Source organism: Cricetulus griseus, chromosome 2, assembly GCF_003668045.3.
Source record: "Cricetulus griseus strain 17A/GY chromosome 2, alternate assembly CriGri-PICRH-1.0, whole genome shotgun sequence".
In the NCBI taxonomy this organism is placed as follows: domain Eukaryota; kingdom Metazoa; phylum Chordata; class Mammalia; order Rodentia; family Cricetidae; genus Cricetulus; species Cricetulus griseus.
In genome coordinates this window covers 318,770,997-318,795,584 of record NC_048595.1, presented here as the reverse complement: position 1 = coordinate 318,795,584, position 24,588 = coordinate 318,770,997, and the positions used below count along the sequence as shown (strand labels likewise).

General features: G+C 37.3%; 1 protein-coding gene across 3 annotated transcripts in view; it reads left to right on the top strand.

Moving 5' to 3' along the window:
* The window catches only part of Bdp1 (B double prime 1, subunit of RNA polymerase III transcription initiation factor IIIB), a 91,802-nt gene that overhangs the window by 56,317 nt on the left and 10,897 nt on the right, over nt 1-24,588 (top strand). For 2 of the 3 annotated variants that reach the window (XM_027401635.2, XM_027401633.2), the window contains exons 25-37: nt 740-1,127; nt 3,965-4,087; nt 6,129-6,165; nt 6,810-6,902; nt 8,305-8,533; nt 9,015-9,169; nt 10,397-10,538; nt 10,743-10,920; nt 11,670-11,736; nt 12,250-12,436; nt 17,229-17,430; nt 21,959-21,995; nt 24,174-24,435. In XM_027401635.2, coding sequence (XP_027257436.1) covers nt 740-1,127; nt 3,965-4,087; nt 6,129-6,165; nt 6,810-6,902; nt 8,305-8,533; nt 9,015-9,169; nt 10,397-10,538; nt 10,743-10,920; nt 11,670-11,736; nt 12,250-12,436; nt 17,229-17,430; nt 21,959-21,995; nt 24,174-24,435 — 2,100 coding nt within the window. The remainder of the gene's footprint in view (nt 1-739; nt 1,128-3,964; nt 4,088-6,128; nt 6,166-6,809; nt 6,903-8,304; nt 8,534-9,014; nt 9,170-10,396; nt 10,539-10,742; nt 10,921-11,669; nt 11,737-12,249; nt 12,437-17,228; nt 17,431-21,958; nt 21,996-24,173; nt 24,436-24,588) is intronic. The other variant, XM_027401634.2, reaches the window with a different exon arrangement.

Below are 24,588 nucleotides of genomic sequence, written 5' to 3'. Positions count from 1 at the left end.
AATGTACTGTTCTTTATTTATAAGCCTATTGTTTATTTTTATTTGTAGCAATGTACTTTTTTTCCTCCCAAAAGATAGTGTGCATTACCTCAGTAACTAGATTGCTAATTCTAGTTTGGCTGTAAACTGTAAGGAAGGGTACTTTCGTAATTTTCAAGAAAGGAGGAAGGAATCTAAGTTCTTGAAAAACAACATTATTTTCCTAATCTGTTTACCCAGTAAAATAAACCAGTGCTATTGTTTGATCTCATATTCATTATTGATTGGTTCCATGTATTTTGTCTTTCAGTTATTTCCAATTTTGTGTTTATCTTAATCACCCTAGCAAGGTATAAGGCCAGCATTAAAAACTTACTGTGCATCACTTATAGAATTATAACTAAGAATTCACTCTGAGTAAGATACTAAGTAGTAGTTAATCCCTTTCTTATTTTTAGGGCATATGTTTTTAAAAGAATGGGTGGGACTGGGGATACGAGCACTTTGTGTAAGACTTTTGAGACCAACATTCAGTTCTAGCATTATAAAAGGTGATGTGTCTTTCCTAGTCATCATCATCACCAATGCTGGAGTTAGGGCTTCACATGCTGGGCAAGTGCCCTGTCACTGAGCTATATTCTTAGCCCAGGATCTTTATTTCAAAGGTTGGAACTGAGATTTTACTCTTAACAATTTGGCTTTTATTGAGATTATCTTGGTGCATACATGACTGTAACTGTTATTTTGGTTAAACATCCAGCTATCCACAACTATTGAAAGAATCAAATTATTCCAAAACTGCTCCGCATCGAAGAACACCTCTGTCTTCTGCCTCTGAGTGTGAGATAGATCACAGTGGGAAAAGAGCACATAGGAAGATGAAACCAAGTGTGACCAAAGGGCGTGGATCGAAACGAATTCGAGGTAAGACTGCTAAGAAGGAACCTAGAGCTGCCAAGTCTGTGTTGGTGACTCTTCGGGCTTCTCAGAAAGAGGATGAAGATGATGCTGAGGATTTTGATTCTGACTATGAGGAAGAAACCTGTCATCTTGCCCCAGAAGAATTAAACAAAGCACCCGTGTTTGTACCTGTTGGTCTCAGATCCCCTGAACCAGTGTCTGCTCAGATCGAGGAAACAATGGAAGAGGTAGTTTGTGTTTTGTTTTGTTATGTTTTTTTCAGTTTTTGGCATTTTCATCTCCTTTATCAGATGCTTATTTCTTTTCTTAGTGATTGTTAAGGTCTGAAGAGGCCTTTCTCTAACTATCCACTGTCAAAAGTAGTTTAGTTAGGACTTGGTAAACAGCATAAGGGAATCAGCAGAAGTGGCCTGTGTGGCCTTCACTCAGTTGTCATAGTCCATGCTCTTGCCAGGGACTCAGTTAACTGTGATAGAAACTTGTGTATCTCTACTTGTATGTGTAAGCTGCTCAAACTTCCTTTTGATTAATTTGAAAAAAGTTTTAGCTGATGTTTTTCTATGAACTCTCTAATAGGCTTTCTGTGTTGTGGTTGGTAGAGAAGATAGAATCATCTCTCTCTTCCTCTTTTTGTTTTTGTTTTGAGGAGGGGGTCTCATGTATCTCACATTGTATATTGGCCTTCAAACTTCCTATGTAGGCAAGATTGACCTTGAACTTCTGATCCTCCTGTGTCCACATCCCCAATGCTGGGATTACTACAGCCATGAGCTGCTACAACAGGTTTAAGAAATGTTGAAGATAGAATCTACAGCTTCATGTATATGAGGCAAGCAAGCACTTTACAACAGAACCATATCCTCAGATCCCCCATCTTTCCCTTTTTTTCTCTTCCTCTCCTCACCTCCCCCCTCCTTTCTTCCTTTCTTTTTTTTCTTTCTTTCTTATCATTACTTTCCATCCAAAAGAACTAATCTTGCAAAACTGGAACTCTTGTTTCTATTTAGCTTAGGGTGACCTTGAATTTCTAATCTTTCCTCTACCTCCCAAGTGCTGGAATTACAGGTATGTGGTGTTGGAGATGGAACCCAGGGCCTTTACATATTTGGCATGATCTCTACCTACTGAACCACATCCCCGTCCTTGCCTCTCTGCTATTAGTTCTTTTTGAGATAAAATCAGAAGTGGATTTGCTAGAATACATGGTAATTCTGTATTTAAGTTTTTTTAAGCCAAAAAGAAAAAAATATCAGTTTTCCACAGTAACTACATCATTTTACTTTGTCACCAGTAGTGTTCAATTTCTGCTTATCTCCACCACCCTCTCTTTCCCCCTTCACTCATTCTCACTCCCTCCTTCTTTTCTTTCTCCTTTCCACTCCCTGGCCCCTCATTTTAAGTAATCATTCTACAGCTGCAATATGCCCCACTCCTGTTTTTTTGTTGGTAGTACATACTTTTAGTCCAGAGACAGGAGGATCTCTTGAGTTTGAGGCCAGCCGGTCTATAGAGTGAGTTCCAGGACAGCCATGGCCACACAGAGTAACCCTGTCTCCAAAAACAAACAAACAAAAAAGCAGTAGCCATCTAATTTGAGCCGGTATGAAGTAGAGTAGGCTTTGCTTCCTTATTTCTAGCCTCACATTGCAACTCTTTAGCTTTAAAGTTTCCTCTTCTCGTTCCTTTCTTAGCTGGTTTATTGGACAGGCTATCTGAGTCAGTTTTGTAGAAACAGATTCAGGAGTTTGCTAAGGTAGTAGCGATGATAGAAAAACAATTGAAGGAATATTGTGCTACTTTTGTTAAGAAATGATGCAATTCTCAAATCTATAAAGATACTTTTAATGCAAAGGAAAACCTGCCTTTAATTTACTTAGAATTAATAATAGCATGTTAAATGGCTAAAGGTAAAATGAGTTAGTAGAATTCTTAAAATTAACTGAATACTATTGAAAGTAAGTATACTGAATGTAAGTTTTAGTATACACTAAGAAAATACCAAAGGAAAGTTTTTTTGTGGAAGGATAACCTGGTTAATACTGTATGGAGTATGATCTGTATATCTCCCTGCCACCACCACCATTTTGGGTGAAGACAAATTGCTAGTGAAATTAACTTCCAATAATCAGGCTTTAGGTTATGTCTCTTAATTACTAAAGTATCTTCTGTTCTGGCAATCAAATTTAGGGCCTTGTAGACATGGACTCTGGATTATACTGAGTCTGTCATGCTAACAGTGTTGATAGTTGAATGGGAACAGTTTAAATTGTATTTCTTTTAGGCTGGAGAGATGGCTCAGCAGTTAAGGATTCTTGCTGACCAATCATGAGAACTATAGTACAGATCTCAGCTTCCATGTCCAGCAGACACCTGTAATTCTAGCTCAGAGAGATCCAGCACCTTCTATTGGCCTCTTCAGATGTGATCATCTGTACTGACCCCTACACATATTTAAATAAAATAAATCTTTTAAAAAATTATATTCCTTTAACTGACTGTCAAGTGAAGAGTGAGTGGGTGTCAGGATTCATGGAACTGTGGGGTGGGAAGAGAGGATTGTTGCACCAGGAATGAGAAGGTGATCAATGTTTTAAGCATAGTAAGTCATCTCTACTATAATATTTATGATACTGTACAGTTAGTTTTGTGTATAGTTAGCATGTTTTTTTCTTAAATGAGTCTGTTGAGGACAGGAACCAAATGTATCTAATTTAACTTTGTATCTCTGTGCTTATATGCTTGTATTTTTGAAAGCATTGTGTAAATGTTAGCAAATGGATGAAATTGGGGCAAAGTGAAAGGAATGAGAAGTGAAATGCCAGCTACTCAAAAGATTAGCTGTAGAGATTTTGATTAATTTTTGTAATAGACTCAAACCCCTCAGAAAAGTAGTGTTTTACTTTTGCTAAGTTGTTAGTCACTAAGAATTATTGTAATCTACTTTTTAAGTTGTGTAATTGTGGCATATTCATTTTAACGTTTAATTTTGATTATTTGTGTGGAAAATGAGATGTTTTAATGTTTGTAATTTGTCAAATTGAAATAATAACACTTCTTATGACAGCTTGAGATAACCATGGATGTTACAGACATGGGATGTGTAACTGTTGTTGAACATCAGCTTTCAAACATGGATGCAACAACTCAGGATGTGCAACCAGGAAAAGATTTGCATTCATCATCATTTGTAAGCCTTTTAATCATTTGTAATCATGTTTTGCCTTTCATTTGTTTACCTTCTAAAGAGTACAGGATTATATCCATAACTTTATTTTTTCTCTCATGTAGGGAACTGTTTGTATGAGTAGTTGAAACTTGTGAATTTTCATGGAGTTTACATTTGATTGTAAAACTTATTTTTGTGTTTTGTTTAGTAAAGCTCTGAAATTCTGAGGCATAAGTCTATGTTAAATAAGTTTTACGGCAACTACACAAAACTAACTACACTGTTATAAATCCTATAGTAGAGATAGGGTTTAAAAACCAGCAAAAATTATGTTTGTTTTTATTTAGTCTATGTGAGTGTTTTGCCTGCATGTGTGTGTGCACCACATTTTTACAGCCACTTTGAGCAGGTTTTTGTAGTCAATCTGAGGAAGAAACGTCCCTTTTCTTCCCGCTTTTCTGGAATTTCTAGTGCTTTGTCATTTCTTGGCATTCCAACCTTGGCTTCCGTTGCCTTCTGACATTCTTCCTATGTGTTTGTGTCCTTTTTTTTTTTTTTTTTTTTTTTGACACATTGAATTAGGGTCAATATGGCTAACTTGGAGAGGGGGCAGCCTCCATTTAGCACCAGGGTATGCAAAAACCCATGGATGCTGCGAGGGCTTGGGAAAAATTGTTTACATGAGGGTTAGACTTTTTCTATCTGAAGGGAAAAATTAGAAAACACAGACACTTTCTAAAGGAAACTTTCTCTTTACTTCAGCTTGAAAAACATCCTCTCTGATAAAACTCTTGCTCCTCTACATAGCTCTTCACAGCTTCCTGATTAGCAGCTTCTCTCTAATTAACTCTGCACAGCCTCCACATCTCTGGCTCTACTCTCTTCTTCCTACCACCTTCCTTATCAGTCTACACAGCCTCTGTTTCTACACCACCGTTCCACTCACAGCCAGATTCTGGACAATTATATGTTACATTTTTCAGGGCCCTACCCATTCTCATAACACAAGATATGTCACAGTTTTTCTCACGCTAGGGATCAGCCAGTGAGTAACACTTGGCCATGCAGGTAGCTATTTCCTAGACAGAGCTGAACCTTGAGTATTAGGGAGTATGTCCAGAAAGTCTTAGTAGCTAGACAAGGAGTTGTGTCTTTAATGTTACCTGCCAGGCTTTTTTGCAAGCAAAAAACTGGCACTAACGTTATTTCATACCTGACCTTGGTAGACTCCTGGGAACTTGTCTTTTAGTACTTCGTCTCCAGAGGCAACCAGTTTGCTTTGAATATGTTTTGAAGTCTAAAATTAACTGTCTTTGTGACTGAGAAAACTATTACTTTGCTATGTCAGTCTGAATAATGAAAATGTCCTAGTATTATTTCTATTCATCACTATTATACAGATTAAGCAGAAATTATCTTCCTGACCACCACAGCTATATGTGTGCTTAGTAGATGGAATATTTTCATGAGATAAACACACAAGCAGTGGGAAAACACCCATAGCAGTTCTTAGGGAAGAAATGAAGTGGCACATGAGAAAAATTACAGATACAAGCAACTGGTTTCCTAAGTCAGTGGTTCTATAAGCCTTGGTTGACTGGATTATCTTCATCAGTGAATTATTCGTCTGGTGCGTCAACACACCTGAATTATCAATTGACATATGCCAGAGGCTATAATGTTTGGCAATCTTACTGGTCAGCAGATCAGTGGAGCTTCTCATGCTGCCTCTGGACAGCTGTCTCCTATGCATCATTTATTAAAATTGGTGATACTTTAAGCCAGTCATTGTAGAAAGTTTGTGTCCTCTCCCAGACTTTATTTTTTATTGGGTAAAAACTGGGCCTAGAGTTCAAGGGTTATGACTATAAGAATCTAAGAATAGTTAGATGTATATAATTATGAGAGACAGAGAAAATCAGGAGATGTAAAAGAATTTGGCCTTTAAGTTATTATTTCTGAAGCTTTATGATCAAATAGAAATTAAGAAATGTTACTATTATAACCAGAACATTTATTTGGGGGAAACACTTACAGTGTTACTTATTTTTCCTTTCTTTAGGAAATGGTCATGAGTGAACAGACCCAAGAAGAACCAGGTAACTGTTAAAAGAATTAATTAAAACTAATTGGTTGGGCTGGAGAGATGGCTCAGCGGTTAAGAGCACTGACTGCTCTTCCAGAGGTTCTGAGTTCAATTCCCAGCACCCACATGGTGGCTCACAACCATCCATTATGAGATCTGATACCCTCTTCTGGTGTGCAGATATACATGGAAGCAGAATGTTATATACATAATAAATAAATAAAATCTTAAAAAAAAAACCAATTGGTTACCTGTAGCATGGTAATTAGCAGTGGCAGTAAGTAAATAGGACAGCTTGCTAAAGTGTAGAACAATGACATTAACCTGTTACCTTGATACGACACTGGGATTCTCAGAAACTAACTTTAGAAGGTGACCCTAGAGTTAATGATAGGTAAAGAAATAGTGATGTCTCCTCTGGAGCTGCACAAAGTTATTAAATGTGAAGGAAGTGTTTTCAGGAATTAGCAGTCAACATTGATGATCTATCTCTAAATATGCAGTATATGACCTGAACATTGTGACACTAATACTAGGATGGTGGTGGTAAGAAGGCTGTTGAAACTGTTTACTAGAAGAGGAATATCTGAAGAGAGTCTTGAGTAAAGAGACTGCTAGATTTACTTTTCTGTTTTAATGTTGGCGTATTTCCTCAAGGTCCCAGTGATGGAAGCACGGAAGCTGCCATAACCTTACTTGCAATGGGAGACATAGTATTGCAGTCAGAGATCATCACTGAACAGGGTGATGGTAAGAATGGAAGATAGTCTTTTTAGGTGTAGTGGCAACAATTCTGAGATGAAGCAGTTGGTTTATTAAGAATAATTTCGGGGGTGGGGCTGGAGAGATGGCTCAATTGTTAAGAGCACTGGCTATTCTTCCAGGGTACCTGGTTCAATTCCCAGCACTCACATGGCAGCTCACAGCTGTCTGTGGCTCCAGTTCCAGGTGACCTGACACCCTCACATAGACATACATGCAGGATAAACACCAATGCACATAAAATAAAAATAAATAATTTAAAATAAAAGAATATTTTGAGGTTGAGAGATTGGCTAAGCTATTAAAAGTCTAGGGTCATAACTAAACATACAAGAATGAGTTAGGCTGGGCTTTTAGTGGCCTTTAATCCCTAGCTATTGGAATGCAGAGGCAGTCAGATCTCTGTGAGTTTGCAGCCAGCCTGGTCTACAGAGCAAGCTCCAGGCCAGCCAAAACTTGAGGTAGAAGAAGAGGGAGGAGAGGAGAGAGATTTGTATTCATGGAATATTTATCTAGTCAGTATCCAACCTGTATACCTATAACCTGTAACCATCATGAATATCATTGTATAATAGAGGCCACTGACCATTGATCACTTTATAGATATTTCTTTAGCAAAGGAGTTCCTACTTGAGATGATTATCATAACTCTGATAAATCTATGAAGGGGAAAATAGTAGTTACTGAGAGTTTTTATTCTAAACTATTCTACCAGTGGAAGGAGCCAAAGGAAATGCCAATCTAAGTCTTTAATATTTTTATTTTTGTGATAAGGGGTATGAAACCCAAGGCTTTGTATTTGCTAGGCAAGTACTCTTAGCTAAATTCCATGTCCCAGAAGCTGTGGTCTTTATTCATTATAATCTTTAACTACAGCTAATTGTATTACTGGTAATTGTTTTGACTGGTAATGGATGATTTGCCATTCATTTTAGTTGTTGGACTTGTTAGTTCATAACTATGCATTTTTCAGGTTAGTCTAATTTGTGTTCCAGGTAGGGCTTCTTTCTCAGTGGTAGACTATTATAATGGAGCTTGTCACAGATTTCTAGTACATGAAGTTCAGTTTTCAAAAACTAGTAAAGGAAGGTGTTCTCTCTTGAAGTCTATGTAGAGTATATAATTATTGTAAGTAACAAAAGACAAGCTTTTACTTAGAGTACTCCAAAATTTTAGCAACAGGATTAATTAAGCTGATTACAAGTCAAATTTTTTGAATCAAATGTGAGATAATAAATTTGGATCATAAAAGAACAAATTTAATACTGAAATTAGATAGTTATTGGATGTTGAGTAATTAAGTTTACTTGGAGAAATGCTTAAGACAAATTAATTTTATTCAGGCAGCTACTAATATTGTCATTTTTAATTTCCTATTTTTTTTCTGCAGTAGGAGTATGTGTATTTCCTGATGTTCATTCAAAGGATAAAAGTCATGTTCCTTTTAGCCCAGATAATGTAAATCACAAAATTGTTCATGATTATCAGGAAGTTTCTTCACCTGTCATTAGTATATCGCCTGCATCACTTGAGGAAAACAAGATTGTATCCAAGGAACAAAGTGCTAGAGAAGAAGCTGATATGATGGAAGAAGTGATGGAGAACACTGTGTCAACCAGGTTATTTTCATATTCAGTTAACAAATACAATTAAACAGTACCATTAATTTAGTTATTAGCTTCTAGTAATGCTTGTATATAAATTAAAGATAAACTGATACCAATGATGTTTTATTGGTTTGCATATAAAATCACAGCAATATGTTTTCTGTGTCCTTGAAACTTAAGTGAAATATGTTTATATGTATTCTATTTTAGAAACATGGTCTCAACTTTCTTAAGTCTCTTAGTAAACTTAACTACATTATAATTTTAGCATTTAGAAATGAACATTTACCAGGTGTAGTACATACCTATAATTTTATCCTTTTGGATGCTGAAACAGGAGATAGCTTGAGTGTTAGGGGAGCCTCTTGTCATGCTGATACTCTGCTCAAACAGACAGACACATTGTGGGATATTAGCAGTATTAGCGCTAGGCATGACACCGCCAAGGCACTTTTCCACAACTGATAACTTTCTCTTATCCCTTTTCTACTAGGAATATAGAGCCTACTGAACATTTGAGAATGGAGAGTCATTTTATTTTACCTGAACCAAATTCTGAGAAGATCTTAGGGATCTGTGGGATTGATGGTCATCAGGAAGTTGCCAGTGTTTGTGTTACCAAAGGGACAGAATTGGAAATTCAAAGAGGTTAGTTTAATTTTTCTCTTACAAAGTTACATTAACAAAGATACTTTAGGGGCCTTTGAGATGGCTCATTGTGTCAAGGCACTTGTCACATAAGCCTATAGACCTGTGTTGCATCTCTGGAACCTCTGTAAAGGTGGAAGGAGAGAACTGATTCCACAAAGTTTTCTGACCTTCACATGTTCACCGTGGCATGTATGACTCCTCTAATAATAAATAGTTTTAAATTTTATTTTAAAAATTATGTGTGTGAATATTTTGTTCACATGTATTTTGAGAGGGAGGGAGAATGAGAGAGGGACAACATACCTATACCCGAACTCTGGGTAATCAAGGCTATCTAAATAAAAAGTATTGTTTGTTTTTTTTTCTTTTTTTTTCTTTTTCTCTTTTTGCTGCTTACTTTTTTTTTTAATTTTTTAAATTTTTTTCCATTCTAATCCCAGTTCCCTCCTCTCCTCCCGTTCCCCCCACCCCCCCATCTCCCATCTGCTCCTTGGAGAGGGTAAGGCCTCCCCTAGGAAGTCTACAAAGTCTGTCCCATTGTGGAGAACCTTCCCAGAGGTTGAACTAGGTTTGTCAAGCTTGATAGCAAGTATCCACCGAGCTGTCTCACCTGTCACACAAATTATATCTCTCCAAGACATTTGGTATGGTGCAATTTGACAGACCCTTTTGTACTCACTTCTGACCCCCTTTGGGGTGTGGGTTTGTAATTACCTTTAAAATCATGTGTTATTATTGCATGTGTATGTATGAGTGTGTGTGTATGCATGTATATGCATGTGTGGGTGGGTGTGCATGTGCCATAGAGAATGTGCGAATATCAGATGACAACTTGTGGGAGTCAATACTCTCTGTGTGTGGAACTTGAGGATTGAACTCAGTCTTGATGGTGGGTACTACTAGCTACTGAACCATCTTGCCAGCCCTTAGTTATACTACTTTTGATTATTATACTATAGAGCTATTACTATAAAAGGAGATGCAGTTGATTTGGCAGCTAGGAATGAAATATGATCAATACAGGTTTCATTAGTCATGTTTACTTTTCAAAAGGCTTGGCAAACCCCATTCTTCTGCCATGCGAGTGTGCTGATTTTTGAAGCATGAGAAACTTGGAAGGGTCATGAATCTATCCTTTAAGAGAGGGTGTGATTCTAATATAGAGATTTGCCTGTACTATTTTGAACTACATCTTAAATGTATTTTTCTTGTTTGTTTTTAAAGAAACTGAGGAAAATGATTCCAAAGCAATAGAATTAGAAGATAAAAGCCTTGAGCCAACAGAGACTGAGGAGCAGCACCAGTTGCCATATGTGCATGATGTTGAAGGGGCCACTGTTTCTCAAGAAGCAATCCTTAGTGCAAGGTAAAAGATCAGGAATGCTGACATTTTATATTGTGCCTTAGCTTCTACCACAGGTCACAGCTGTAAAGAATTTTATTGAAAACTAATTCTATTGTAGTTAATGTTTTTAAATTTGAAAATATCACATTAAGTGATAATACCTAGTTCTAAAAATAATTTCATGTTTGGTTGACTGACTTAAAATAATGTACTGAAATATTTCAGAAGTGAAGATCAAGAGGCGAACTTGCAAGAGGTTCAGATGTCAGCTGCTGCGGTTGCTTCATCTGAGATTGGGCCACACATACTTGATTCAGGTCAGGGTCTTGGTGAGAGTCCTGCTGAAGAGCCCCTCAAAGAAAACTCTAAAGGCAGCAGCATGCTCATGCTTCAGGTGCCAGAGGTAAAGGAATATCGAGTATGATAATGGGTAGTGTGCTTCTCTTTTTCTCCATCTAGAAAAGCAGTTTCCAGTTGAATAGGCCTGTTATGAATAAATACATGAAGATTTTGTCTTTCAAAGGAGTGGCAGTGAGTGCTGCATTCAGACTCAGTAGTATCACACTGTACAGTTTTAGGGCTGGGTTGCTACAGAGGCAAGGCTGTGTTTCCTTTTGTGTGGCGTGATGTCACTTTGACCCATCAGTGGAGAAACTTTCTCATCACTTGGCTAGGATGGTGTCTGTGAGATTTCTTGGTTATAAGGACATTTTTTCTCCTTTATGCTCGAAATTTGTCTAGTGAGATCCAGTCTTGTTACCCAATAGCTTTGGTATCCATTGATGAGCCTTACTTGAGTCAGTTGTTGGCATTGTTTCACTGAGGGGACCACAGTGGAGGCAAGGAGAGTAGTTTATCTCCATTGAGATTTTACCTACTCAGGTGTCTGCCGCAATGGGAACATGGACTAAGTTGAGTTAGATCCCCACCCTGACACTTCAAAAATATAGCATACTTGAATCTTAACAATTTATTCAGGATATTTTAAGCTTATGTAAGTCAGTCAGCTGTTCATTGACACAACTAAAAACCTTTAAAATACTTAGGATTGTACATTTAAGATAACCCTTGAAGTTGGAGACACTGTCTCTTTACCATATGTTAAATTGTCAGACTTTCTCAAGCTTGTTTCTTTTCAATATTTTTAAATAGCAGATTGTACCGGCTAATATTCCTGAAGTCCAACAAGAAAACATGATCGGTTCTCAAGATGTAACAGGTATGAAAAGCTGCTTCCAGCAAGTGTCATAAATAATGTGTAGTATAATTTTTATGTTTAACTTTTTTTTTTTTTTTTTTTTTTTTAAGAAAGGGTCTCTCAATGTAGTTCTGGAGCTTGCTAAGTAGACCACAGGGCTGGCCTTGAACTCACAGAGATACTCCTGCCACCCCCTCACCCCCCACCCCCACCTCCAGGGCTGGCACTTAAGGTGTGTTCCACTACACCTGGCTTTTATGTAACTATGAAAAAACACAAAATAGACTTAAAAATAAGCCAATGAGAATAACAATCATAAAATACATGTGTGGAGTTTACCAGTTTTATTCAAAATTATAAATGCTTCACATAAAATATCCTGTCTGTGCTTTTGGGGTTGGGGGTTGGAGGATGTATTTTACTTTTTTAGTTAGTTTTGGTATTGTAAGTTATGAGACTTGTTTTAGAGATGAAATAATGATTTTCTGCTATTTCTTGGTTAAGCTTTTCTTTCCTAACTTTTAACTTTGACAGTGAATCTATTTACTAATCTACAGCAAGATGGAGAAGATGAACAAGCATTCATTTTAACTTTGGTGGAAATCCCAACTAATGCAACAGAAGGATTCACTGATGCCTCCATGCAGTTAATGCCAAGTGCTCTACTGCCTGCACCTATATTGGTGAAATCTGGGAACACAGTAGAAAGAGGTGACCTGAGGTAAAAAACAAACAAACAAACAAAAAGTTAAATTGTTTTACCAAGAGTAAAGGTACTTCATGAATCATGCATTAAATAAGTTAACTATACATTGCCATTTTTTTATATAAATTCATACCTATTAAATAGCACAAATTAATGCTGTTCTTTGTGACATTTCCATGTATGAATATGATGGTTTGATCTTGTCTGTTCTTTGTTCTACCCTCTTACACTTTCTGTACTGCTCTTCTCTGTCATTTGCCCTGAAGTCCTGCTGCTTTTGCAGAATTTGTTTTTAATGTCTATATATGAGAGAAATGTGATTGTTTTTCTGTTTATGGGTTATTTCACATAGCACAGTGTTCCAGTTCTGTTCAGAGGCCAACTTGTATGAGCTCATGACAAATTTGTTTTTCTTCTAGTTGAATAACACACTCTGTGTGTGTGTGTGTGTGTGTGTGTGTGTGTGTGTGTGTGTGTGTGTCTGTCTGTCTGTCTGTCTGTCTGTCTGTCTGTCTGTCTGTCTGTGTCTTTGTGTGTCTGTGTGTATACACGCGTGTATATGCCCATAACATTTCTCTCTCTGCTCATCTGTGGATAGGTACTTAGTCCGATGTAGTAGTTTCTATAACTTGACTGCCTTCAATAGCATCACAATAAACATGGGTGATTGGGTGTTTTCTTTTTGCATGCTGACTTCATTTCCTTCATATCTTCATATCTTCATATATGTGGGACAAAAGGTAGATCCTGTCTTGAGAGTTTTGAGAAACCTCCATCCTGTTTTCTGTAATGGCTGCACTGATTTTATATTCAGTGATATGTGAGGGTTCCTTGTTTTTCACATCATTGCCAACATTTGTGTTTTTTTTCTTTTCTTTTTTCTTTTCTTTTTGTTTTGTTTTGTTTTGTTCAATAATAGCTAGGATAAGATAGAATTTTGATAGTTTTTTTTTTTTTAAGATTTTATTTATTTATCTGCACACCAGAAGAGGGTACCAGATCTCATACTGGATGGTTGTGAGCCACCATGTGGTTGCTGGGAATTGAACTCAGGACCTCTGGAAGAACAGCCAGTGCTCTTAACCTTTGAGCCATCTCTCCAGCCCCAGAATTTTGATATAGTTTTGATATTATTTTTTTATGTAAAAAAGTTAGTTGTGCTTTTGAGAAGTTGAGCTCAGTTGTCCATTTTTCTTTTTTATATGAAAAGAGGCTTCTAGTCTAAAACTTGTCTTTATTTCTTCTTCAGTTGTCCATTTTTAATTTGGTTTTTAAATTAGTGTATATTGGTTGTACAAAGAAAGGGTTTCACTGTCCATGCATGTGTGTGAGTTTGCCTATGTAGCCTGGCTTGGGTTTAGCTTTCAGTCTTCCTGCCTCAGCCTTCTGAGTACTGGGATTATAGGTATGTAATACATACCAGCCTTAAAAACAGCTCTGTATATGGGCTGGCAAGATAACAGCAGAGTTACCTCTCCAGTCCCAGTAATTCTAGTTTTAAATCTATATGTGGACATAAGTTTTCCTAGCAGTATTTGCTTAAGAAGCTCTTAAGCAAACTTAATACACTCTTCTACAGTGTATTGTTTGGGCAACTGTGCTAAGAACTAGCTGTCGATATATGGGCTTATTTATTTATTTATTTATTTATTTATTTATTTATTCATTTTCTGTTCTTTTGACCTGTATTTTGTTTTTCAATGTTACTGTCCTGCTGTTTCTGTTACTGTAGTCCTTTAGTATATTTTGAAAATGGGTATTTTGATACTTGCTTCTTTTTCTCAGGATTGCTTTGGCTATTCAGGCTCTTGTGCTTCTGTATGAATTTTTGTATTGTATTTTCTAATTCTGTAGAGAATGAATGTCTTTAGTATTCTGAAGGGAAATGCATTGACTCTGTAGGTTGCTGTGATAAAGCACTGATCAAAAGCAACCTGGAGGGAGGAAAGTATTTAGTTTTTGCCTTACAAATTATGGCCCATCATTGAGGGAAGTCAGAACAGGAACTGGAGGCAGGAACTAAAGCAGAGGCCATGGAGGAATTCTGCTTCCTGGCTTTTTTGGTTTGCTTTCCCCAGGGGCATTGGTCTAGAGCTGGCTCCACCCCAGTGGCCTGGGCCCTCCATCATCAATCATTAATCAAGAAAATGCTCCATAGACTTGCCTATAGGACAGTCCAGTGAGGTATTTACTCCATTGAAGTGCCTCTTCTCAGATGACTCTGACTTTTGTCAAATTGGCAAAAGTTTAATGAGGGGAATTGCTGTAACCAATACAGCTGATTTAGCAATTTTAACCCCCACCCCCATCCTCGAACCTATGAGGTCATTCCATCTTCTAGTGTCTTCAGTTTCTTTATTATGGGTTGTTTTGTTTTGTTTTGATTTTGAGTTCTTATGAATGGGATTCTTTTCGTGGTTCTAGTCTCAGGGAACTTATTATTGGTATATAAAGATGTTGATTTTTTTTTTGTATAGTTTCATATCCTGCTTTGTTTCATTTATTTACCTGTCTTAAGAGTCTTTAGGTGGGATATTTAGTATTTTCTATGTGTAGAATCATTTGCACAAAGGGATAATTTGACTTCCTTTCTTTTTCCTGACTCTTTCATCTCTTTTAATATTACAGCTAGAATTTCAAGCATTATGGTAATCAGAGAGTAGAAATCTCTACCTTGTGTTTGATTTTATACTAAATGCTTTTATTTTCATTCCATTTGATGTGATATCTGTGAATTTGTCACATAGCTTTTATTGTGTTGTAATATTCTTTCTATACATAATTATTGAGAGATTTTGATCATGAAGATATATTGAATTTTATCAGAGACTTACTTCTTCATCTATTGAGATGATTATGTCATGTTTATTCTTGATTGTATTTATATACTGTTATTGATTTGTATATATTAAGCCATCCTCCTTGGAATGAAGTCAACTTGATCATTATATATAATTTTTTTAAAGATACTTTTGTTTTTCAGCTGAGAAAATATAGCATAAGGAAAAGTGAGAAAGAATTCATGAGAGTGTGAGGGGTTACAAGGGAGGAATGCTTATTTAATAATTTCTGCAAATATTTAATGAAGATTTCTGCATTGGACGTTGGTCCATAGTTGTGTTTACTCTGTCATCAGGTTTTGCAAGGTAACACTGACTTCATAGAGTAGATTTGAAAGAGTTTTGCTGAGTAGATTTTCTTTAAGTGTGGTAAATTTTATTAGTGAATTCCTCTGGTTCTGAGATCTCTATTGAGTGACTTTTTTTTTACTGCTTCAATCTCAATTCCGTGTTGTTTATTACTCCTAAGCAGTGTTTTTCCCCTCCTTCAATGTCCACTTGCTTCAGTTTTGCTAGGTCATATGCACCAGACATTTATATATTTCTTCTAGAGTTTCCAATTTATTGGCATATGCTTTTCAGAATATCCCCTAATGATCCTTTTAATTTCAATGGTATTATATCTCCTGTCACCATTTTGGGGACAAGTGTTCTCTGTTTTGATATGTTTAGCTAACTGGCAAAGACCCACCTGCTTATTTCATTCACTTACCATCTACACGTTTGGACTCAGTTACTGCCTTCCTAAAGTCTAGATTGCACACTATATTTTGATGTTTTTCTTTGGGGTAGGGCCTATGTGCTTGGAGGCCGGAATACAGCTTTGGATGACATTCCTTGGTTTTGAAACAGTCTACTACTGGCCTGGACCTCGCCAGATAGGCTAGTCTAGTTGGTTAATGCCCCCCCCCAACATCCCCCTTCCTCAGAGATCAGCCTTTGTCCACCTCTCTAACCCTGGGAATACATGCATGCCTTCATGCCCTTTTTTTTTTTTTTTTTCCCTATGTGTGTTTTGGACATGGACCTCCTGCTTTTGAGGCAACTACTTTACCAGTTGTGCTTTCACTCCAGCCGTATTTTTCTTTTTAGTGTTAATTTAACTGTCTTAGCTACAAACTTTCTACTTAGCATAGCTTGTCTATATGGGAACTGATCCTGGAACTCACTGTGTAGACCAGGTTGGCTTCAGGCTCAGAGATCTGCCTGCCTCTGCCTCCCAGTGCTGGGATCAAAGGTATTCGCCACCACTGCCTGGCTCTTCTTCCTCCTTCTCTTGCCTTTTGTTTGTTTCTTTGGTTAATTGGATTTTTTCTTTTCTTTTCTTCTCCTCTCTTTCTCTCTCTCTCTCTCTCTCTCTCTCTCTCTCTCTCTCTCTCTCTCTCTGTCTCTCTCTCTCTCTGTCTGTGTCTGTCTGTCTGTCTGTCTGTCTGTCTGTCTGTCTGTCTGTCTGTCTGTCTGTCTATTTAGCCCTGCCTGCTTTGGAACTCTTTATGTAGATGAACACTAAAGAAGCATGGGCCAGCATGGGCCAGCATGGGCCAATGGGCTATAGAGTTTTAGAACATCCAGAACTACTTGAAATATTCAGTCTCAAAGCCACAAACAAAAAACAATGAAATATGTATATGCCATGCAATTCTGTTTTGTTGGGTTTTTTTTGTTTTGTTTTTTGAGATATGATCTTAATGTACTACTTTTCTTCCAGTGAAACTTTTTTGATATGTTATTTGAGATTGAAGATTTACAGGCAAGGAAAACACTATATTTGTTCCTTAGATTTAATTCAGTATTGTTGAATTGAAGTTGTGAGCCTTTACGTATGAATACACCTCAAACTGTTATTTTTGTTGCTGTGGCCATTATTTCTGTACTCATTAGATCTCTTATTGGAATAGTTACTTCATTACGTGCTTCTAATTCACTGGTTTTGCATGTATTTTTTTTTTCTTTTTTTTTTAATGCAGTGGGAGTTCACAAGCAACTTCAGTTGTTGAAGATGCCATATGCTTATCTTCTGGAAATAGTGATTCTGAAAAGCTTCCTGCTAAGTTGGACACTATATCTAGGAAAAGATTTCATTGTAGTCCTGATGAAAACATTCCTTTACCTCCTGCCAAAAAATCTGCAGTTACTCCGGCAATTGATTGTCAAGAATGTGCCTCTGAGGTGAGATTAGATTACTAAGCAAGTGCCTTGACCATATTGCCAAGGATCTGTTTATTCTTCCCATGTGCCCCTAAACTTTTACACTTACCTATGTGTACACACACACACACACACACACACACACACACACACACACACACACACACACACACACACACAGAGAGAGAGAGAGAGAGAGAGAGAGAGAGAGAGAGAGAGAGAGAGAGAGAGAGAGATACAGACATATGAAAAAATATTTCTGATACTTCTCATCATTAGTAATCTAGGTAAAGGTAGTTTTGGATGACCATTTTTAACCAGTTCAAAAAAAAAAATAATTGATACACATTAATCAGGAAACCTACAGTGGCTGAAAATAACGCCAATAGTTTATGTCAATCTGGATCTTCACTCTACTCTCACCTACTGACTGTGAGCTGTAGATTAACACCTTCAGGGCTCTGAATGAATTTTCTGATGTGTCAGAAATAATAGTAATATCCTCCTCATGTGTGTTAACCTTTCCTTTGTTCTCTGGAGTACAACCAGATCTTCTGAGGCTCTGTATATTCTGTTCTGTCTCATGCCATTCTGTGCTAGTCTCCATCTCACTTTCTAGCCACAGTGGCCCTCTTTCAGTTCCTCAGTGCTCTGTAAATCCATCATGTCCTGAGGCATTTCATTTGTTTTCCCATCTGTGTGGAGCATTTCCGTATGAAATATCACAGACTTAGCTCAGTTATCACTACCTCAGGGAGTCCAGTCAGACTTCATAGATGCAGTCTGTTCACTCTATTTTTCTTGTGTTTCTGATACTGGTTGTAATCTGTAACTTCACTGTGAAAAATCAATTTAAAGTTATGTTCTCAAAGAAAAGTTGAAGGTCATCAGTTCTTGGTAGTAGACAAAGAAAGTGTCACTGTTACTTATCTGATCGGAAAAAGCTGGTATTCCATATTCTTTTAAAATTTTATTTATTATTATTTTATTTCACATGCATTAGTGTATGTATGTCTGTGCGAGAGTGTTAGATCTTCTGGATTTGAAATTACAGACAGATGTGAGCAGCCATGTGGGTCCTGGGAATTGAACCTGGGTCCTCTGCAAGAGCAGCCAGTACTCTTAACCGCTAAACCATCTCATCACTCCTGGTATTCTATATTATTAATTTTTTGTGTTTATTGGTAAAATTAAGCATAATTTTCCATGTGCTTAAGAGTACTTACTTGTTTCTTTGTGAAATGACTTCAATACTCTTTACTTGTTTTTTAAATGTATTATTGATCTTTTTCTTTCTTGCTCCCCCTACCCTCCTCCCCAAACAGGGTTTCTCTGTGTAGCCCTATCTGTCTTCGAACTCAATCTCTAGACCAGATTGGCTCAGGGATTTGTCTTCTCCACTTCCTGAATGCTGGGATTAAAAGCCTGTGCCACACACCTGGCATGACATTTTTTTAATGGATCTGAAACTTTTTTGTTGTTGTTGTTTTTATTTTATTTATGTGAATGTTAATGAGATGAAGTATTTAGTTTTTTTATTTTAACTACCTTTTTATGCATATTTTTAAAAATTTAGCTTTTTCTGCTTTACTTTGCTTTTTTATACATTGTCACACACTGGGCTTTGAACTAGAAGATAGAAAGCAAAGCTATAACAGAGAATCTTGTCTTGTTTATTGTTTATTGCTTATTTTTGCATTGCGGGGAACTATATCTAGGGTCTGGTTCTTCCATGCTAGACAGGTTAGACAGGTGCTTTACCACTGAGCTGTACCCCAGGTCTAGTGACAAATTTTTTGGTGTTTTGTTTTTCTAAGGCAGAGACTAGCTGTGAAACTCAGATTGGCATGGAACTTGGGCTAGCCCACGCTGCCCTCAAATCATAATTGTCTTGCCTCAGCCTTGCTGGTGGTGAGAGTATAGTCATTATTAGCTCCCTGGCTATTGCATGGTTTTATCAGAAGTGAGACAAAGCTCTCCGATTCTCGTGTGTGTGTGTGTGTGTGTGTGTGTGTGTGTGTGTGTGTGTGTGTGTGTGTGTGTGTGTGTGTGTGTGGTGTGTGCGCGCGCGCGCGCGTGCGCGTGCGCGCGCACGCGCATGCATGTTTGTATGTAAGATTCTTTTTGCTGTGATTGTTTATTTGAGATAAGGTCTCACTGTGTACTCCAGACTGGACTCAACCCCCTGCTTCAGTGTTTAAAGCTGTAGTTTTCAATCTTCCAAATGCTGTGACCTTTTAATACACTTTCTCATGTTGTGACTCCTAACCACAAAATTGTTTCTTTGCTACTTGATAATTGTAATTTTGCTACTGTTATGAATCATAATGTAAATATCTGATATGTGATTCTTGTGAAAGGATCATTTAACCCCCAAAGGGATCTTGACCCATAGGTCTAGAGTATTTAGATTATAGGTATGTGTCATTATTTGTGACCCATTGATTAAATTTACATTGCTATGGGGGAAACAATGCTTTAATTAGTACACTGTGAGGGAACAGTGAATTGGGCAGTAACATTAACTTTAATAATACCACAATCTTATTTGTATTTTTTTTTAAAAATTCTTGTTAGCCTTAGTTATTTTATTTTGTATGTGTGCGTGTTTTGCCTTCACATATATAAATGTATCACATGTGTATCTTGTGCCAGAGAGACTAGAAGATGGTATGGGATCCCCTGAAATTTGAGTTGTAGATGGTTGTGAGCCACCATGTAGGTGTTGGGAACTGAATCCAGTTTCCCTGCAAGAACAACAAATGCTCGTAACCACTGAGCCATCTCTCCCTATCCCCCTTACCGTCTAATGAGAAATTTTTAAAATTAGAGAATGAATGGTTTCAGTGGCTTCAGTGGTTTGTTAGCCTTCTTAAAGACATGGTGTTGTAAAGGTCTATTTCAGCAAGAGGCATAGCTCTGCAGTAGAACACTTGCTTTGTATTCAGTGGGCCCTGGGTTTAATCCCTACCAGTACACACAGAGAATATCAGGTAACTGGGGAAAAAAAGATGGTTTATATGTATTTGTTTCTTTTGTTGTTTTTTGTTATTTGAGACAGAGGTCTAACCATGTCATCTTGTAGACAAGCTCATAAAGATACACTTGCCTCTGCCTCCTGATCACTGGGATTAAACGTGTGTGCCACTACCTTTAGAGTATTACGATAGCAAATCCAGATTGCCTGTTATTCCATTCAAAAGTGATAGCTGTGGAGGCAAGGTAAAAATTCAGTAGATACAGTTCTTGAGTTAAAGCATGAGGAGCTGTGTTCAGTTTCCAGCACTTAAGGAAAAATGCCAGGCATGGTGGCTGCTTGTAATTCTAGTGCTAGGCAGACAAATAGAGTAGCCATGGAGTTAAGCAGTCTAGGCTTATTGGTAAGCACCTGACCAATAAGTAAGTTGTCTCCAAAAAGGTGATTAATATTCCCAAGGATGACACCAGAGGTTGTCTTCTAACTCCACCCACACTCACACATTACTCCCTCCCCACTCATTTAAAACTGTTAAATACAAATGAAAAATGTACATTGATATCGATATATTAAGAATATATGTATGGGGCTGAAGAGTGGGCTCATCAGTTAAAAGCACCTGGGTTTGATTCCCAGCACCCCACATGACCGTTCACAACTATCTATAACTCCTGTCCCAATGGCTCTGATCCCCACTTCTGACCTTCAAGGGCGTCAGACACTCTATTGTGCAGAGACATATTTGCAGACAAGATATTTATATACATAAGAATAATAAGATTAAAAAAAGAAAAGGGAAATGTCTGCTAGCTTTTTTTGTCAGTTTGTTTTTTTAAACTTTGTTTTTATTTGAACATTAAATATTGTTCATGCAAAGTTCCTCCCTGTCTTTCTTTTCTTTATTTTGAGATGAAAGATTTGGTTATATAGTCCAGGCTGGACTCAAACTGAAGATTATTTTGCCTCTGCCTTCCAAGACAGGATTATAGATAAGTGCTACCACAGTCAGCTTTCTGCTATGCCAAAGTAGCATATTATGTCCAAGAGTTTGAAAAAAAGAATGGTTATGTAAATAAATATAATTTTTCTCCTCTTGATTTTGTAAAGTTATGAAGTAGACTTTTATCATGTTGAATCATCTTTTACATTTTTTAAATGGACTACTAATTGGTCATGATGTATTTAGTTTGTTGATTGGCTCTTTTTAAAGGTGTTTGAGTTGAGGGGTCAGAAGTGTACCTCATTGGTAGAGCCCTTGCTTAGCTTGTGTGAGACCCTGCCTTGGATACTCAGCACCATAAACATGAAAAATTGTTTCATTTGATACCTTTTGAGATTTGGCAGTTGGTATCAATATTATGCCCGAGATAGAAGACATTTAACAATTTTTACTTTTCCCCTATGCTCTAGAGCAGTTTAAGTATCAGCAGTGCGCCTTTTTTGCAAATGTTTAATTGGTGACATAATTCTGCCTGACTCTAGAGCTTTACTATAGCATGATAGAGGGGATGGAATTTTAATTTTATTTAATAAATGGAGTTCTAAGACTTTTTATATGTTTTCTTGAAACAGGTATGTTCAAAGGAATTCAATGTTTTTGAGAAAACAGGTGAGTAAGATCAACTTAAATATGACTATATTTTACTAAGTACCTCTGATTATTTCTGATGCATTTTGAGCTTGAAGTAGAGCCTTACTCATTTTTATCTAATATCTTATATCACCGAGCCTCTCTTTTGTAGCTTACTCTCTAATATGCCACTAGCAGTAATTTTTTTAAGAGCCATTATCATGGGTAAAACAGGTGTCTGATAAACGTAAGATAACTAAATTTGAAAAGAAATAATATTGTTTAAAAATCCCTTATCTATGCTTGTATTTTGAAGTACTTTTCTTATGTTTCACTCCAGGTAATTCAGACTTATAGTAAGGTCTTTGATACATTTTAAATTGAACTTTATATAGGGTAAGAGATAGCTAACTAGCTTCATTTTATGTAACCAGTTTTCTCAGCACTATTTGTTGAAGAGACTAGGCTGTCTTTTTTCCAACATTTTAGTTCCTTTGTTGAAAGTCAGGTGGCTGTAGTTATACATTCATTTCTATTTCTTTATTCCACTGCAATGCATGTCTGATTTTATGTTAGTACGTGCTATTTCTATTACTACAGTTCCATGTTATATTTTTATTAGTATCTTTAGGAAAGTGATGGTCTGGTCTGTTGTTAATGCTTTCCACTGTGATTTTTTTTTTTTTTTTTTTTTTGGTTTTCAAGACAGGGTTTCTCTCTGTAGCTTTGGAGCCTCTCCTGGCACTTACTGTGTAGATCAGGCTGACCTCTAACTCTTGGAGATTCACTTGCTTCTGCCTCTGCCTCTGCCTCTGCCTCCCAAGTGCTGGGATTAAAGGCGTGTGCCACCACCGCCTGACTTCCACTGTGGTTTTAATTTGATTCACTTTTTGATTTCCAACATTTTTATTTGTATTCTTCATTCTGCCTGTCCCTGCTCTTTCCCTACCTCTATTCCCACCCCTTAAAAAATCTTAGTCTATATGCTTGCTTTCACATCAGTGTTGCTGAGTCTCTTCTGGGTCCTGAATTGATTTCTATACTTCATTTATTTACTTTGTTTGTGTCTTTGAAATCATTGATCATTTTTTTTAATTTAAAGAATTCTTTTTTTTTTTTTAAAGATTTTATTTATTTATTATGTATACAACATTCTGCTTCCATATATGTCTGCAACCAGAAGAGGGCACCAGATCTCATAACAGATGGTTGTGCGCCACCATGTGGTTGCTGGGAATTGAACTCAGGACCCCTGGAATAGCAGTTGGTACTCTTAACCTCTGAGCCATCTCTCCAGCCCTCATTGATCATTTTTACTAGTAGACTTGAGTTCTTCATCATGCATTTTCCCAGTTCAGGAGGAGTCATGCTAACTTGCCTTTTAACGTTTTGTGTTTTTGCCAATTTGCACATTGGTGGGACAGATAATTTTGGGTCCTGTTTGTTTTGTTTTTTTTAAGACAGGATTTCTTTGTCTATTCCTGGCTTTTCTTCAACTTGTGGCAATCTTTCTGCCTTTGCCTCCCAACTGCTGGGATTTTGGCATGTGTCACCACACCCAGAGATACGATATGTAGCCCTTGCTGGCCTGGAACTCTAGTGCGTACACCAGGCTGGCTGACCTCACAGAGATGTGCCTGCCTCTGCCTCCTAAGTGCTGGCCTTGGTTCCTTGGTTTTGTTGCTTAGCCTTTCTATTGCTGCATGCTTTTCAGCTCTCCTGTGATATCTTTTCTGCTTACTAATATTCTTGCTGTTTTTTTCCTGGGGATAGAGTTTACAACTTGTTTTCCTCGTTGGTCAATCTTGATGTCGCATGGAGGTTGTTGTTGATCGACTACCTTGGCAACCTCCATTTCCCCAAATCATTTTTCTTTGACTTTTTTCCCTCCTTTCCTTCTCTTTTAAATATAGGGTCTCACTCTATAGGATAGGCCATCCTAGAACTCTGTGTAGCTTAGGCTGGCCTCAAACTCATACAGCAGTCTTTTTGTTTTAGCCTTTTAGAGTGCTGGGATTTATAGGATTAAGCCTCCATGCCATGCTTTAGCTGGAAATTCATAATAGTCTACTTCACTGATTATAAAATAGATTGTTTTTGCTGAGCTATGTTTGTTTATAGAACACCATAAGGTTTTTCCTTCAGATACTCCAATTTAATTGACTGCTTTTTAATACTTCAATATGCACACTCTCTTCTCTGTTTTTCTCTGTGAAGAGTCTTGCGTGGGACAAGGCATTTTTCCTACCTCAGAGAGTACACACACAACCCCCCAACCTCAAAAGGAACACAATGAACCAACTTTTCAGAATGCAGGAACGAGATCTCCTAATGAAATAAAAGATGCATGTGTGGAAAAGACTATGACTCAGTTGCCTCAGGATGAGATGGTCTCTGATAAAGAAGAGAAAACTGGTCCTGTTTCCAGTTCTGAACAAAGGGATAGCATGACGTCATCTTCAAAACCCCCTCTGACCAGGTATTGTTAGAAATTCTTTAGTGACTATCCCCCATCTCCGGATGAGTAGAAACCATATGTAACATGTGCCTAGTTGTTTTATAAATGTAGCCTCCATCAGTTATGTGAAGGGAAGGTGTTCAGCACCTGCACAAATGTTGCAGGTATGCATTC